General features: G+C 32.8%; 2 protein-coding genes across 2 annotated transcripts; one reads left to right on the forward strand and one right to left on the reverse strand.

Moving 5' to 3' along the window:
• The first annotated feature begins 1426 nt into the window (after nt 1-1426).
• Nucleotides 1427-10497, forward strand: LOC129307918 (developmentally-regulated G-protein 3). Its single transcript, XM_054948873.1, has 10 exons — nt 1427-1636; nt 2266-2319; nt 3116-3289; nt 3712-3783; nt 4536-4595; nt 6094-6203; nt 6775-7074; nt 7910-8101; nt 9525-9576; nt 10003-10497. Exons 1-10 carry the CDS (start codon nt 1595-1597, stop codon nt 10051-10053), a joined length of 1107 nt encoding a protein of 368 aa, XP_054804848.1. The 5' UTR covers nt 1427-1594; the 3' UTR covers nt 10054-10497.
• A 4385-nt stretch (nt 10498-14882) lies between these two features.
• On the reverse strand, nt 14883-17109 carry LOC129307919 (uncharacterized). The gene is made up of 3 exons (XM_054948874.1): nt 16900-17109; nt 15696-15941; nt 14883-15043 (listed from the first exon to the last, which is right to left on the reverse strand). The coding sequence occupies exons 1-3, from the start codon at nt 16915-16917 to the stop codon at nt 14996-14998; spliced, it is 312 nt and encodes a 103-aa protein (XP_054804849.1). The 5' UTR covers nt 16918-17109; the 3' UTR covers nt 14883-14995.
• Nucleotides 17110-17885: the final 776 nt, after the last annotated feature.

The following is a 17885-nucleotide window of genomic DNA, read 5'->3' on the forward strand; positions in this document are numbered from 1 at the left end:
AAAAAATACCAGAAGCATGACCAAAACAATTATTTATTATGTGAATTAAAATAATTTGGGTATATATTATTAACTCAGTGGATATATATTGAAAAATGTATATAATTTTACATTTTATTCAACTCATAAATCGAATTATTCAATATCCTGATTTCAAAATCATTAGAATTTTTTATTATGGTTTTGTTTACAAAAAAAATATATTGAATTTAATGGTTGAGAAGACCCAAATACTTATTCTATGATAATAATCATTTTTTTATATTGCACATGTTATAATTTTGCTGTAAAAAAAAATGAGTTCATGAAGGTACGCAGATGGATAATGAAATAGAGATTTGCTACGAACACTCTATGAAACCATTTGCATAAGGCAAATGGAGAATACATTAATGACTTAACATATCCAAAAAATATGTTAGAGGAATATGCTTGAAAAATATCATATGATGATAATACATCATGAATAGTTTAATTACAAAGAATATTTTCTTAAAAAATCATTCACAACAATTCATCTGAGAAATTAATATTCTCTATTGACATATAATAACAATAAAGTGATGTTGTTACTATAGGGAGTAAAAGTAATGCTGTTATAAAGAAAAGTAATAGTGATATTGTCATTAAGGAGGGTAATTATTGTGTTATAATATTTTTCTCTTGACCAAAGTTTTGTTCCATTGGATTTTCATGATAAGTTTTTCAATGTGGTAGCTTCAGTATATGTTCTATACTCTTTTTCCTTTACTAGTTTTTTGTCTCATTGGGTTTTTTTTTAAAAAATTTAATGAGGCACAATATTTATTATGGACATTTAAAGGAAAGTATCATGAAGTTCATATGATTGTATGAGTTGATATCCACAACTTCAAATGTTTAGAATTCTTCATTTTCCATAACCTTTCAATAAATGATTTAGAAGGAATTTCTTATGATTAATATCTTATAATTTTCAAAGGTTACACACTACACTATTGTGTCATTCTTTATTTTTTTGTAATATTAATATTAGACTTTAATGATTGAAGATCTATAAATGGAAGCTATATACAAAGGATTATGCACACAAGATAATAAAATATATTCCTTTGCTTCATCTTTCAATTTTTTTTGGTTTTGCTACCCTCTTTTTCCTTAATTTCATAACACCTAAACAATTTTTAAATTTTATTAGCCTTTTTTGTATGGTCTGTATATGTCTTTCACCAAAAGCAAGGTCTGTATATGTCATTTCCCTTGTATTTTTTGGGAATACATTTCCCCTAGTTAGTAGTCTTTCATGCGGACGGAGATCGAGCCCAAACTACTTTCATTCTTGGTTTGACGTTGCTTCATTACCCGGCTCGCCAGAGGCCAGGCCCCACAGGCCAGACTATTCAAGGAACGGCCCAATTCTACTTATATCGCACGCAGAGCTCCTTGTTTCGCTTCTCTGTATTTGTTCGAGCGCTTTCTTCGCCCTTCTCTGCTCTCGTCTTGGACATTGAGTAGAGCTTCTCATCAGTTCTCAGTTCTCATAATCCAACCGCACTGCCCGCCAGGAGCAATCTAATTCTCCTTTTCTTTTCTCGGAGGTTCTCTTTCTTCAACAATGGCGACGGTGATGCAGAAAATCAAAGACATCGAAGATGAGGTTCCTATACTTGGCCTTAATTCCTGCCTGATCCAATCTCACTCTGAGAAGATTATAGGGCATGCCTGTGGTTATATAATTGGTTTGATTGGAAATTTTACGTTATGACAGTCTGTGTTGATTTAGGAACTTCCAACTTTTGACTATTTCGTAAGGCGGAGAGAGTTGTTGCTCTATCGCAGTATTTTTCTTTCCTGTTTTCCGGCTCTATTTAAATTCGTTTGGAGACTCCTTTTATTTTATAAAAGCTGTAATCTCACCGTACATAAACCTCAGAGCATATTCCTTCCTTGGTTGCTAGGTGGCTTTGAGCTCATTTAAGTTAATCATGAAGGTTCGCAATTTAAAATGATAAAGCATCAAGTAGGGAATGACTGATGTCGTGGTTCTCAGAATAACTGAAGTTGGTTTGGTGCAACTAAAACAACTGTGCTTCTCAAATGTTATATGTTTACGCGAGAAATTCATCTTTAGATTCTTGTTGTATAATTTTTTTAATTGTATCTCTGAGGAGTACTTAGCCATAAAAAGCATTGTATATTCTGATTGTTGTAATGCAATTGACAGTTACTTTTATTGATTGTGCATTTTTTATTCACGATATGAACGTTGTTATTTTAATTTTGCAGATGGCAAGGACTCAAAAGAACAAGGCTACCGCTCATCATTTAGGCTTGCTGAAGGTGAATACCTTGGTTTAGTTTGTTCAATTATCAAGTTGCATTCTGGAAAATATGTCTAGGTTTCATTAATAACCAGTGTGTTGTAATTGAATTTATTTGTATGGTGTAAATGACATGTTCTTTAGCAAGCTGAGCCGTACTTTTATAGGCCAGGGGATAAGTCAGGTTAATTCTTACAAAAATGCTACGTCTTGGTTGAATATAACCATAGTAAAAAATTGTTAAGTTGGTGTTTGAATGGGTTAAAGGAGAGGATTGCCATATTGATAAGACTCGCATTCGCAAGCGCATATGGCCTGATCCCATCCTTTTCCCAATATTTTGTTGTCAGAGTAGTGTTTATGGGCATTGAATGCTCTGCCCCTGCATTTGGCTGTGTCTGCCCTTATGAGTATTGAGGATTAAGGACTATTGGTAGTCTTTGGAAAGGTATTATAGTTTTAGATCTGCTCATAGATGTATATTCATATGGTTAAAAGGATAGAAAATGCTAAATGGAACTTTGGAATTGAGTTCTTTTCTTAAAAATTTTCTCATAGGATTTCATGTTTCTGTTATCCATAATGATTCTTTGTATGATTTTTTTTTAACAAGTGATTGGAAGGGAAGATGAATGTTTTCTTCTTTAACGTTGTTTCTTTGAATAACTAAATTACCCTAAGGATATAATCATACTTGAAATTTAACCCTTACATTTTGTAAATATAACTTAAAATTTTTTCTTTTATATATGTTTTTGGGATGATACATTTGTGGAATAAGTATAAGTACAATATTTTTAAATATATGGTACCAGGCCAAACTTGCAAAGTTGAGGAGGGAACTACTGGCACCTCCATCTAAGGGAGGTGGGGGTGCTGGCGAAGGTTTTGATGTTACTAAAAGTGGGGATGCAAGGGTTGGTCTTGTTGGATTTCCTTCAGTTGGCAAATCTACTCTACTGAATAAGCTGACTGGGACATTTTCAGAGGTATGGAAGTTTTATTATGTAATTTTAATATTTAATTTATAGATGCCTGATCATGTTACCAATGTTTTCTTTCCTTGTATTGATTAGCATTTCATTTAGAATAGTCTGAAGAAGTGATGTAGCTTTGGACAGGATTTGGAAAGTTGAAGCTTTAAGGAACTCAAAATAGCCACCTGAAACTTGATGCTAGAGCAAGAAAGTTGAAGCAACATAAACAATTAAGCAATCTGAATAACATAGTGAACTATAACCTTCTCTACAGCGTCAGTGCTTTCATAGCCTCCCTTTTCAGGATGGCATTTTGTCATTATCATATTTCACTGTAGAGGTGTTGGATAACATCACAATTTTCTAAAGTATCTAATTTTTTAGGTTTTGTGTAGGTATTTACTGAATAACTATTTCTGTCTTTCTATTTTCAGGTTGCTTCTTATGAGTTTACCACTTTAACTTGCATCCCAGGTGTGATAATGTATCGTGGAGCTAAAATTCAGGTATGGCCACAGAAAGAAACTGTGTTGCATCATTCAGGCATTTAAAAATTGTTAACTTGAATTCCTTGTCATGTTATAGACTAGATGTTCCCATTAATATTGCTTGTTTTGAAATGAAATATTTAATTGTATTCTCAATGCTGAAAAGTTGTCCCCAATGAATTAGATATGCCTATGTAAAGCAACAATCTTCTTTGCCTGCAACTTTATAATATTCCAATTCAAGATGCATAATCTCATATCAGCGTCCATGCATCTTTACATGATTGGGCGGAAATTTTTGGTTGGTTTTCTGTTTTTGTTTTTAACTTGAAGTTCTAGGCTTACACTAGATTCATCCTCACAATTCAGAGTAATTGCACTTTCTACCCCTTCAAGGTTTTGATAAGAAGGAGGCCATAATTATGTGGTCGAGTGTAGTTATGTAATTCTTTGGTATATATGTCTGATGAGGAGTGCCCATATCTTCTAGAGCATAAGCTCTTTGTCCTTACATATGTTAATGGCTAAGCGCTATGTTGCTTTGAGAGAGCCTCTGTTTCAGATTTGCCTTGATTTTGTATCGCTTTTTGCGAATTTTAAACCTCTTGGGCTTTCTCTTTTCATTTTTTTACTAGACTTTTATACAGCCTTGATTATATTTGTATCTCTTCTCCTTTATCTCATTTAGTCTTTCTTTTTTATCAAACTAGTAAAAGGAGGTATTTTTAACTCTTGAGTAGTACTAATACTAATTGAATTTTATGTGGCAGTTGCTGGATCTTCCTGGCATCATTGAGGGTGCTAAGGATGGAAAAGGCAGAGGAAGGCAGGTAAAAAGTTATACTATGCAATCAACATAATTTTGTTTTGTGGCCCTTCTTTGGGATTATTTGTGTCTGGACTGCTTAGCTTCAATTACCCAGCTATGGCGATAAAATGTAAACTCTATTGTGTGTTTAAAGTTCCTTATGAAACTTAGAGAATGTTTTGGTAGCATTGACCTTTGACTGAATGCATGGGTAAGGCCAGGAGACTCATTTTATTTTGTACATAAAAAATTACATTTATGTATTTTCAATGATATGGAAAACTACATGATAATCTGAAATCCCATGGTGTGTTATCTCACGGAGAACACTCTAATTGAAAATACCCACACAAAGGGCTGGAATCATGCCTAGAATCTCTCAAACAAGGAACTCTCACTGCCACGAGTATTCGAAAAGCCACATGGTATTTAACCCTAGATATTGATAAGCAAGCGAAGCTTGTTAAGAAGAAATAATTTATTCCATGCAACAATAACAATCCTTATCCCACTAGGTGGGATTGGCTACATAGATTATATGACGTTATTGTACTCTATTATTTACCAAGCTTTTAGGAATGTTGTTAACTAAGAGGTCTTGGCCAACAATTTTTGTAAGTATTTTCTTTGGCCTTCCTCTATACCTCTTAACAGGGCTCAAAATTATTTGTTCCACTCTTTTCACTGATACTTCTCACAATCTTTTTTCTATATGTCCAAACCATCTCAAACGATTTTCTACCATTTTCTCCTCAATAGGTGCTATGCCCACTTTTCTCGTATATGCTCATTTTGAATTTTATTTTTATTCCATATGCTCTCCTTTTATGCCATCTAGATATGAGTAATATTTAAAGAAATAAAAAAGACTCCTAATTCAACTAGGACTCTCTAGAAATTCTAATAGGTAACTTAAACCCAGAAGAACATAATGGACTATTGAAGCTTAAAACACTAAATAAATAAAATACATGAAAAATAAATACGAAAAATTCAATAAAAATATAAAAACTTGATTGAATTAAACTAAATAGACTCTAATAGCCAAAATATTCTCTCCAGCTTCTTGACTTTGCCATTCTTGACGTCATCATGGATGCTACCATGGAAGTCCTATTGCATGCTATATTGGACCCCACCTGTGCTCACATCATTTTCACAGTCTAAAGTATTGAAAACACCTGGGTCTGTATATCGGAATAGATGGAACTTTTAATTGTTGCTCACCTCCAGAATCCTGAAGTGTTTCAAGAGATTGAGACCCAACATTCTATTACATTTTATTGTAGAACTTTTGAGTTTTTCTAAGATTATTGTTGGTTAATTTTTTTTCCAAGAAAAAAGCTTGCATGACATGTTTTTTATGTAACTTCAAGTCTTGTTAGCTGTTGAATGTACTGTTTTTTTGGGTCTTGCAACAATGAAGGATTCATTTTGTCTCATTCATAATTTCTCAGTGCCATTTCTTCTTTTGTTGCATATCTTTGTGTTGGGTTGTGAACTGTTTTGTTTTAATGCAGGTTATCAGTACGGCAAGGACATGCAACTGCATTTTGATTGTCCTTGATGCAATAAAGCCAATAACTCATAAGCGTCTTATAGAAAAAGAGCTTGAGGGATTTGGCATAAGGTAATAATACATGGTCCTTATTTCTCTTGTTTCTGTTATGTCACTGTCTGTGTGGCAGCATTGATTTACTATGGGTTTTTGGTCATCATTCTCTTGATGAAGTACAGTTCTGAGATATTGTTGACTCTTGGTCTTGCTTCCTGATTGAGTCTTTATGGAAGCATCCCTTTATCATTTTGCTTTACTATCTCTGCAGCTTCATCCGTTTCATGCATTAATTGTTAACTTATCAATTCTGACATTAATGAAAATGTGTTAGTAGTTTCACTCATTCCTCCCTGCCTTTCTCTCATGTGCATGGAGTTCTGACTCCTTTTAGTGCTAATAGGTGTAATAATTGTAATTTTAAGTCACCTTGTTGTATGGTGGTTAGTGCATACTCTCTGAATGAACTAGTATAAAAATTCAGTAAATAATTGTAATTTTGGGCTTTATTTGGCCATTGGCCATTCAGGTTAGAAAAGTCATGTACTTTATTTTTATGCGTTTGAATTAAATATTTGGCTTTTGAGATATTCCTGCTTCTATTTTCTTTTCTCTGGAATATTTACGCTTTATCTTTTAACTACAGGTTAAACAAAGAACCACCAAACTTGACTTTTAGGAAAAAAGATAAGGGTGGAATCAATCTCACATCAACTGTGACTAATACACATCTGGATCTTGAGACCGTGAAGGCTATATGTAGCGAGTATAGAATTCACAATGCTGATATTACTCTCAGATATGATGCAACTGCAGATGACTTAATAGATGTCATAGAGGGCAGTAGAGTATACATGCCTTGTATCTATGTTGTGAACAAGATTGATCAGATTACACTTGAAGAATTGGAGATCTTAGATAAGCTACCCCATTACTGCCCAATCAGGTACTTCTTCATTTGGTCGTTGTGTTTTTCTGTTATTAAAAAAAATGCATATTATTATTTATTAGCAGCCTTTGGTGGATTTTCATGATTGTAATTCTTCTTCTTCTTCTTCTTTTTTTGTTTGGGTAGAAAACTATAAAATGGAATGTAAAAGATTTTTTTTCTTATTCTATATATTTCCTCAAATGCATGAGTTGATGAATTGTTATTATTTCTCTGAGCAGTTTTGATGATTTGATTGAGGGGTCTGAGCTCTCTTATTGGTTAACAATATACTCAGAGGTTTGGTTATTGATAGAGCACAATAGCATTATGCAATCCATTAGCTGATCCAATCTAGTGAGATTAAAGCTTGTTGTTGTTGATTGAGGGGTCTGAGGTCTCTTATTTACTGATGTCCCTAATATGTGCCAAAATGTATAGGAGATATTTACAGTTTTCCATTTATTTATTGTGATTAGATCTATTTTCGCCTTCCCTTTTTTGCCTTCCCTTGATATTTAGTTTCCCAAGACTTTAGTTATGTTGGTGGACGCCCTGTGGATTATCTCCTCGCTGCAGCTTTGCATGCGTGCTCCAGTGTATGACAGACGGTCTAAATCTTTGCTTCCTTTAAGATTTTGTCTCTTGTTTAATGTTATGGAACCTAACAATAGCATCAGGGTTCCAAATCTTAGCTTTGCTATTTCATTCAACAGTAAAACGTTGAGAACTATGTTTAAGGTGTAATGTGATCAAGCCATTATAGAAAGTAAAACAGTGCCTTGTGTAAAAAAAAAAAAGTTGCTTACGTACATGGTTGAATTTGTTGTTTATAATTTTATTTATTCTGCAGTGCCCACCTGGAGTGGAACCTTGATGGTCTGCTTGAGAAAGTTTGGGAATATCTGAATTTGACTCGTATTTATACAAAGCCAAAAGGGATGAATCCCGACTACGAAGACCCTGTAATATTGTCATCTAAGAGGAGGACGGTTGAGGACTTCTGCAATCGCATTCACAAGGATATGCTTAAACAGTTTAAATAGTGAGTACCTCTTCCCAAAATATGATATTACTTGATGCTTATGCATTCAAAATGCCAAGCAATTTTCCATGCTAGCTTGAAGTTGGGTTTGAGAACTGTATCCAGATTGCAAGTAGTCTCATTGTGCATAGCATGCATTATACTCAGTGAGTGATATTCTTTTTTGTTTTGTTTTTGGGTTTCAAGGGCGGAAAATTAGTTTCATGTAGAACTGTTCACTGTGACGGTCCCTTCTCTCAAACATGGTTGCAGATATTTGTCAGTCATCTGTGCAGTGCTCAGACTTTCTTCTCTCGTTTATACTTTCCTTAGAATGTATCCTATTTATTGAAAGCACCAAGCATTTTGTGCAATCTTACTTCTAAATACAATGAAAGCATCAACTGGTTGATGAGTATCTATCAACTTATGGTCCTGAAATTTAATTTCCCATCATATCATATGTCTACAGCTTGCGACTATGTGGACTCTGGCCGAGGTGGTAGTTCAAAATAAATCTGGGCGAAGCCCAAACCTAAATGGGTTTATGATAGAGCCAGAAAATATATCAAGACATATGAGAGGAAATTGAGGGGGAGACAAGGGACAGAGAGGAAAGACCCAGCAGTTTAAGGTTATTGTACTAAGGGTCCTGATAATAGGGAGAAGTCATGATGTTTGTAGAGTGGCTATAGACTCAGCATAGTAGCTAGAGTTACTTTTGGGTTGCTTTAATATTGTACTTTGTTTTGGGAAGGACTCATCAAGAATGTTTTAGAGAAGAGATACAAGTGAGGAGAGTCCTGGTCTCTCGAAAAACCAGCGAGGGGCTGTTTCAGCATTTGTCCTTGTAATCCTGGTACTGATTAGGGAATAGGGTTTTGGCCAGAATCAGTGAAAGTCCTTTTGTAACATTGATTCGGTTATCCAGTCATTAATAGCAAAACCTCAGCATTTCCCTCATTTATTGCTTGTTTTATAGTTTTATGTTGTTGTGCATTTAAGTTTAGAGTTGGGTTCTATCAGTTTAGTATGAGTATCTGAATTCTTTTTTTATTATTAATAAAATACTATTAAACTAAGATAAAGATTGAAAATATTTTTTTTTTAAATAGATGTTGAAATTAGATAAAAATAAAATAAAATAATATATAATAATTCGAGGATTCAGGCCAGCCTGAAAGCCTTAGGGGTTAGGGTTGGGTTTGGTTATATGGGTTTTTTTATATGTTTGAGTATTTTAAGCCTGATCTGAATAAGTTTGACTTGAATTGAGCCTGTCCCTCCTAAATTACTGGCTCTGGACTCTGGGTTTTTGGATTGAATCTACTAATACTGGATTCCATTTGTTTGATGTTGTTACTTCAAATGCCTTGGTCATTTTTGGGGGTTGTCATAAGTATGATTTGCACTTATCCTCTGCTTTCGCATGCTATTGATGCAGTGCTTTGGTTTGGGGTTCGAGCGCGAAGCACAAGCCTCAAAGAGTTGGCAAGGTCGATTCCACTTGAACTACTAACTTACCTGTTTTCTTCCTTAGTCTGTCCTTTTGCTTTATTTCCCTTGTTAATATATGCTTCCTCTAGACCATAATATAAGTCACTTTTTAGAAGCCACCATTGGTTCAAAATATAGGGCATTGGGTAAATTTTATGTTTTCTTTTCATTCATACCCCCCCTTTTTTGTTAAATTCCTTGTCTTTAAATGCCCCATATTTGAAGACCGTGTTTGTGTGGCTGGGAACTCTTAAAAATGCATAAATGGAAGGATATGGATGTTTTTTGGAAATCGAGGTTTCAACTAATATTTTTTGTAAATCGTGAATTAGTTAACAATGATATATATTGTGTTTCAGAGGGAGTATATATATAACTATCAAAAGATGTGAGGTGCTAACCAGGGTCTTTTGTCACCTCTCCAGGAGCATGAACTTGAGGATGAAGACGTTGTTCAGATTATCAAAAAAGTATAGTTTACTTCAAAAGGGATTGAAGATGATACATGACAAGTGAACGAAAAGCAAGGCAGGTAATTTGGGATTGGGCTCTAGGGCAGTAATATCTCGTGAATCCCTGATTCCAGGGTCTGCCAGTTATATTCTATTCCCATAACTTGTTTTGTGCCCCTTCTTCAGTGGGGAATTAGCGTTAGGTATAGACTATGGTGCTGCTTGATGTATAGTTGAGCCATTTTGTGGTCAAAGGATGCCTGTAAAATCTCTGTGGGTTGTCCCCGGAGTTTGTGTCATAGTTGTGTGTCGGCGTTTTTATAGACATTAAGCTGAGGTTTATTAGTTATAGACACTGCGAAATTTAGTCCAGTGCCAGGCATCCGAACAAAATGATGGGTAGTAGTTCTTTAGGGGATTGACACAATTCTCTAGATTAATGATAAAATTATCTGGTTTGAGAATTCACTATGTTGGTAGCCTGGTATTCCTTTCATATCTTTCTGCATGGCCCATTTGGGTTCTAATTTAAATCCAAAGTTGAGATTCATGAATTTCTATTAAGTTTTTTATTTTTAGTATTTTCCCTCGTTTTATTACTTTTTATAAAACATAAAATCTTTTCTTTCTTCTTTAAAAAAGAAAACTGCATGAAATTTACAAAATTTTAACTTTTCAATCCTTTTGGTTCGTAGGTTTTTCTAGTTTTGAAGATTACGTATCAATCATGTTGGAGAAATTTTATTATGAGTTGAAGTTTACCATGACCATGTTGATGCTGTTTGTTTTTTGTTTTTGTGATAGCTGTTTAGCATTAGTGTTTGGTGTTATCTTGTACACACGCAATAGGATGGGAGAGGTGTCTCTTTTTTTTTTTTCCCTCCTTTTCTCTCCGCGTCCCCAATCTTAACCATTGGTATCATTTTATAAAATGATTTTTTGAACACTTGGGAGAGAAAAGGAGGGTAAAAACAGGTTGAGACCCCTCTCCCTACTTGTATTTGGTATTATTTATTTCGATTTTATATGTATAAGCTAGTGAGCTAATTCACCTAGATTAAAAAAAAGGTAAGGTAGGTTAATTATTTGTATGAAAATGTATGCTGATTTTCCTGAAAGACTTTTGTTTTAGTCATTTACATTGGGATATTATTAACAATTTAACATAGGTTATACTTCATATAAGAATCTAATTATAAGGGTAGTTTGGGTTTTGGAAAAAAATAATATAGATGGGAGACTAGAATAAAATTTGGAATCAAGATAAAATTCTCAACTAGCTTCTACATATAGGGTGAGAGGGAGTATTGATTAATCTCAATTTGATTCTTGTGGACTTCTAAATGGGCGAAAGTCTGATTTTGTTTTTTAATCTACAAGACCGAAATTTAATTCGTAGCATTACTTAATTAAATCTTCTCCACTTGATCCACTATTGTCACTGGTTCCTGGTGTCGGTGTTCAATTTTAACACCTACTTTTTAGTCTCATTCTTTAATTTTTATGTGTAGATTATACTTAAAAGGTCCCGTTTGGTTATTAAAAAGAAATAAAATGAAATGGATTGAAAAAATAAAAGTAAAAATAAGATGATTGAAGGGGATGAGTGAGTACATTGATAAGGAAAAAGGTACTTTAGTTTATGGAGTTGAGAATTACAATTCATAAGATTTTTTGATAGTATGATAATTCTCATGTTTAAATATATTAATAAATTTTACTATGCTTATTATGGGAGGAGGATGATTTAGTTCATTTTTATTTTAATTTTTTAATTCATTTTATTTCATCATTTTTTAATAATCAAACGGGCCTTTTATGTATTTGCCTTTTCTGCCGGGGAAAAAAGTTGGCATTAAATTTTGATTCAAGTGACTGTTATCTGGAACCAGGATAAAGCCGGTAGGGTAATTTTATTTTGAGAGAAACTAAATTGTGCAGAAATTGTTGTAAAAACTGGACCTGCTGTTGCAGTGAAAAAGGATAGTCAGTAGCCATTGGTATGATCAGGGTCCAACTATAGTTGGAATTATCATGATCAGGTTAGTGTATTTCTAGTTTGATGAATATAACAGTGAAAGTAATATTTTATATTTTTCTCAAAAAAAGAAGAAAGTAATATTTTATAAAATTAAATTTCTAGTGTGAGTTTAAATAATTTTTTCTCATATGATTAAATATCATTTTATTAGTAATTAAAAATTGGAAGGCCAAGGTGAGAGGTTAACTTCTCTGCAACTTAGTAAAATTGTTATGATAAATACAAAATATAATCTAATTACTATTTCATGATTTTAAAAATAAGAATAATTATGAGATGTAATATTTATACTTGGTATATAATAATTTTAAACTTTATAATTTTATAATTTATTATATGTACATTTAAGAAAATAACAATTTGACCCCAAAAAAATGACTATTTGAGTTTAAGTAAATAACAACTTAATAAAAGAAAATGAAAACTTGAGAATAAAAAAATAGTAACTTCTTATTTGTCTATGCCCAACTTGTCATTGTCTTTTATTAAGTTGTGATTTTTGTATATTCAAGTCATCATTTTCATATATCCCAATTATCATTTACTTAAATTATTATTTTCATACATGCATATTGTCATTTTTTTTATATCCAAATTATTATTTATTTAAACTCAAGTTGTTATTTTCTGATACATGAGTTATCATTTTTTTTTGTGGAGTTGTCATTTTCTTATATTCAAGTTGTCATTTTTTTTTTGGCTAATTTGTCATTTTGATTTACCTGAATTGTTATTCAGTTCAACCCAAATTGTGTTTTTCTGATATTGTAGTCATTTTTTTGTCTAAGTCGTCATATGCGTATATTCAAGCTGTTATTTACGTAAATTTAAATTGTCATTTTCTTCTGTTGAAGTTGTTACAAGTTATTAAACATATATATATATATATATATATATATATTTTGCACTATTATATCAGTGAATGTGAATGACTGGGAGGCCCCTGGCAGATGCTGGTTGGAGTTTTGGGGCCGATGGTGGATGAATTATATATTTTTTAAAAAAAATAAAATATTGAAAGGGTTTTTTTTTTTTTTTTGTAATTGTACAATAATTTAGGACTTGGTAGTATGGGATTTGAGGGTAATTGAAATCCTTGGTGGGACTTCAGTGTAATTTTCTTTTTTTTTTTAAGTTTCCAATAACTTTCTAGTTGCTGAAATCTCTATTGAAAAAACACGAAAATATATTTTTTAGGTTGATAACAACTAAGTATGTGTAATGAATAATGCCGACAACAATCTCAAACTTGGTGACAGCGTGGCGGAGATTAGGAATCTAAGCAGTGTCATAAGATGTCCAAACAATAAACATGGATGTGTCTGCTGAACTGGTAACGTTACCACTTAAATGCGTTTGAAGACAACCCCAAACTTAGATGATACCACTGGCGCCGACGTGGATGAGTTTCTCCACCCTCCCTGGTGTCGTCGACGATCTCCTCTCCACGCTCTCCTTCACTCACTCCATCGCCTTCTTAGTATGGAGGTTATAGGAAATTTTCTGATCCTGGCTGATGTAATTTTTGATCTTGGTTGGTATAAATATTTGGGAAAAGCAGCGGAAATTAATAAAGGTAGATGCAAAGAAGCTGTTATCCTTTGTCCATTCATGGACAAAGCATAACAGCTAAGCTTGAAACTTAATTTTCCCCCTTTCAATATTATGTGGAATTGTCATTTCGTGCTCCTCTCTTGTTGATCTGAAACTGAAGCCGCAAGTTGAAGCTTGCTCCAACCGTGCTCCCTCTCCTAATCTAATTATGTAAAATTTTAAAAATAAATCTGATGATTATTAGGGACAAGATCGATTATATAGATTTCTCTATATATTCTTGCTTATTTGGATTGGCCCAAATAAAGCTGATCTGAATTGAGACCGATTCAAAAAAACACATGACTAGCTTGACGTTTGGGGAATAACCACCGTCATTAACTAGTACCAGATGTAGTTCGAATTTGATGACGATCTGGTGATACAAAATACAAACAAGCATCCAAAAAGTTATAGGAAAACATAAAGGAACTTGTGTTGATCCCTTTTTTTTTTTGGCAATTGTTGTTGTCATGTTTTGGTCAACTCAACACTTTTATTAATAATAGGAGTTAAATTATATTATTTTTAAAAGTTGAAGAAAAATATTATATTAAGAAATAAATTTAAAATTTCAGATATTCTTGAACCTATAATTTAACAACTAATTTGTTCCTTTACCCAGAAAACTATTATAGTGCTTTTTGAAAGTTTCAATAGTTGGCAGAATTCATCAAAGTAGATGGCTGATTTCAATTTTTTTATTGTTAATTTTTTTTATGTTGGTGAGGGTAGAATGGTATTTTAGATTATAAATATAGATGTTAGATAAAAATTATACGAACATGGTTTTAAAACTTAATCCTACTGTCACCCCACTTTAATTTATTTCAAATTTAATCCACCTACCAAACATAATTTATAGATTTTGACTAACAACTTTAGTGAGTGCCTTTTTTTTTTTATCTTCTACATTTCTTTATAAAACCAGAGATTATTTGTTCATCCTTCCTTGCTAAAAACTCCATCAGCCTAAAGTGTACTTAAGATAATTAATTTTTCATGCTTATATTTGTTTTTTAATTGATTTAATTCATTAATTTCTTTACAGGTAAAAAATTATCATGTTCTTTGAAAATGCATATCTTTTAATATATTTTCCCGGCAAAATCAGTCGGGAGTACGGTTTCATGTTTATAATTTTTTTTTTTGTGCATGTTATTCTTTAACTAAATTTCTGAATATTTTAGGTAGTGGTGTCACCAATAAAAGAGCGGGATTAAAAAGGAAAAAAAAAAATTCATTCAAGATCAAAATGCCTAGAAGCATGATTGTCCCCAACCAAATTAATCTACAGAAGACAAGAAAAATATTCTACACCACGTATTCATGTTAAGCTTTCACGCAACAGTTGAAGTAGCTGAAGATGCTCTTTCTTGCCTGTCAGAGAACATGAAAAGTAAATGAGGAATTAGCTTAAATAGGATAAACTGTTCGCGGTTTATTAACAAGTAATTGTTGGGTATTAAAGCATTCCTTCAGAAACCCCAAATATCCCTGGGACAGTTCTCTTCTGAATCTCGAGATTGCCCCCACCTTTCGTAAGCTACAATTTAACACTTCCACCAACACAGCTACATGACTAGAACACTAAAATATTAAGCAAAATAAGGAATAAAAGAATTCAAATTAACTTCATATGCTAGTGAAATGTCGATTGGTCATTTCTTTCCTCCAGCAAGCTGAAATTCAATTTATTGAAAGTGTCACATCTATTGACGTATTGACCCAAAGACTAATGGTGAACCATATTTTAAGGCCTAATGAAAAGAATATAATAATAGACCCAAACATCATAACAAGAGACAGGAGACCTGAGGATACGAATTATCAGACGGCAGGTACCTACAAGATTTCTAGGAATGCGTCCTCATTTCTGCTACACATTTTGGAACATTCGTAATTTTCAGCAAAACTATTGTGGATATACTTCTATCTTTGTCATTCATGGCGCCAACTACGAGTTGTATAATAGTATTTCCTATTTTGAGTTAAATTATTTCTTAATTGAAAAGTTAGCAATGAATCTTACAGTTGAAGAGTGGTGGCTTCGATGGTAATGGGAATGCTGGTGATCAGTGATACTGTGCCCAGTGTTTATGCTGGCAGTTGAAGAAGCCATGAGCTCTTCTTCGTTACCAAGACTCGCCCTGGAAACATTTGTCTTGTTTTGCTTCCTCATTTCCCGGATTTTTGAAAAATCCATTGAGTAGTCTGGCACTTGCCCCTTCTGATCCCAATCCCCAAACTGTGGAACAGATAACCAGGGCGCATTTTTCTGCAAGGAAGAGATTCATAACTTAATATCTACATATCACTGCGCATGGTCATTGGTTATAATGGAAATGACATGAATTAAAGGAAGCAATGGCACTATTTCTCATTGTGAAATGAAACAAAAAGTTTCAACGTTGTAGACAAGTATTTGGAGAAATAAGATGGTCACAATATCTTTTTGCCAGAAGAACCCAAATTAAAAATAAATAAATAAATAAAAAGTTTCAACGTTCTAGAATTTAAAGAGAAATGTATGATTACTTGTACGAATGCATCATTGACGTCGTCTAGTCAAAGGATTAACAGTAACACGGATGAATTGGTTGATTAAACTGAGCTGGAAAATTCGGACCCGAAATTAAAAAAAAAAAAAGAGCTGGAAAATTATTCGCATCCACTGTTGACAAAGTAAAACGGCGAAAAGTACAAGGAGCACAAAGAAAAATAGCAACGGAAAAAAAAAACAATGAAAGAATGAAAGAAAGAATTAATCTATCTGACGGCGCATGACCTGTAATATGGAACCAATAACTAATTACCAAAATGAACATTGAATAAGATGGGCTAAGCTTCAGGAGAAGCAAAATATCGAACTGAGCTTTCGAAGACTCATTCACGCGAACTTCCAAAAACAAGCTTAATTACAGAAATCAAAACCAATAACAAGCTGATTTTCAGGCATTTCTATGACGGAACCTAAATAAGCTAGTTCAAACAGAACCTTGAAAATTTCTATCTAGATTTATGATTATGCAGACCGACGGAGCTCTTAACCATCAATTCATTTTGAAGAATTCCTCAATCGCACAACTCTCACACAATAACATCGATTCCAGGTCCGCGCCATACGAAAGAATGTTGAGAGGGAAGGGACTAGCCACCACGCGAGAAATCAAGGATAAACACCATACACATCTAAGAGGGAATGGAAAGAAAAAAGAAAATAGACAAGAATTTACCTCCTTACGATCCTCCATGAGAGCGCGATTTCAGATCTTGAGAATTCAGAACTCTAATATTGATGCTACTGAGCAGCGTAGAGACGCGTGAGTATATATTTAATTATTTATAGAATATTCAAGTGAAGCAAAGGAGAAAGGAGAGTGGGGCGCGAGAAGAGCAAGATAGCTAAGAGCCAACAGGAAATAGCTGTATGGAAACGTACAACACGATGACTGAACATATGCGACTGGAAAGCCTTGCGGGCCTTTTCTTTATTAACTTTTCGATCAATTACGGATATGCCCTTACTCTCTCCCTCGTTTTGCTAATTTGCCCTATTATTTTGATCGCTCTTGCCTTTTTTCGGGAAACTGACAGTTAGGGACCCCAAATGTCATTAATTATAATTAGAGATTCTAAATTTTTAAAATTTTAATAATAAATCATAATCCATCCTTAAAATTAAAAAAATAAAAATAGTATAAAATATTTTTTAAAAATAATTTTAATAAATTTTCAAGTAACTATTGTATATTTACAAGTGCTTTTAAAAATTTTTAAAAATAAATTTTAATTTTATTTTGAAAAGTAATTCATTCCCAATTATTACTCTATGTTTCTCAACTTAAATTAATAATATTTCATCACATGATAATAATTATAGCAAGGTCATTTCTTTATTTTTTAAGTAGTCTACCTATATATTAATAAGTATAAAAATTCTTAAGTGATTGGGTTCATTTTAAAAGTAACTTCAGTAAATTTTTAAGTGATTATTATATATTCATAAGTATCCTTAAAAAGTTTTAAAAATAAATTTTATTTTCATATTGAAAAAAAATCAATTCTCAACTATTATTCTTTAGTTTTCCAATTGAAATTAATGATATTTATAATGATAATAATTTCAACAGTGTCAATTTCTTTATTTTTAAGTGGAGTGATATTTTATAAACTCATATATTTTTAATTACAAACAAGGACAATAAGCTATTATTAAGAT

The sequence above is a fragment of the Prosopis cineraria genome, unplaced genomic scaffold (genome assembly GCF_029017545.1).
Source record: "Prosopis cineraria cultivar Desert tree isolate PC_DT_omini unplaced genomic scaffold, ASM2901754v1 PC4, whole genome shotgun sequence".
Taxonomy (NCBI): Eukaryota; Viridiplantae; Streptophyta; class Magnoliopsida; order Fabales; family Fabaceae; genus Prosopis; species Prosopis cineraria.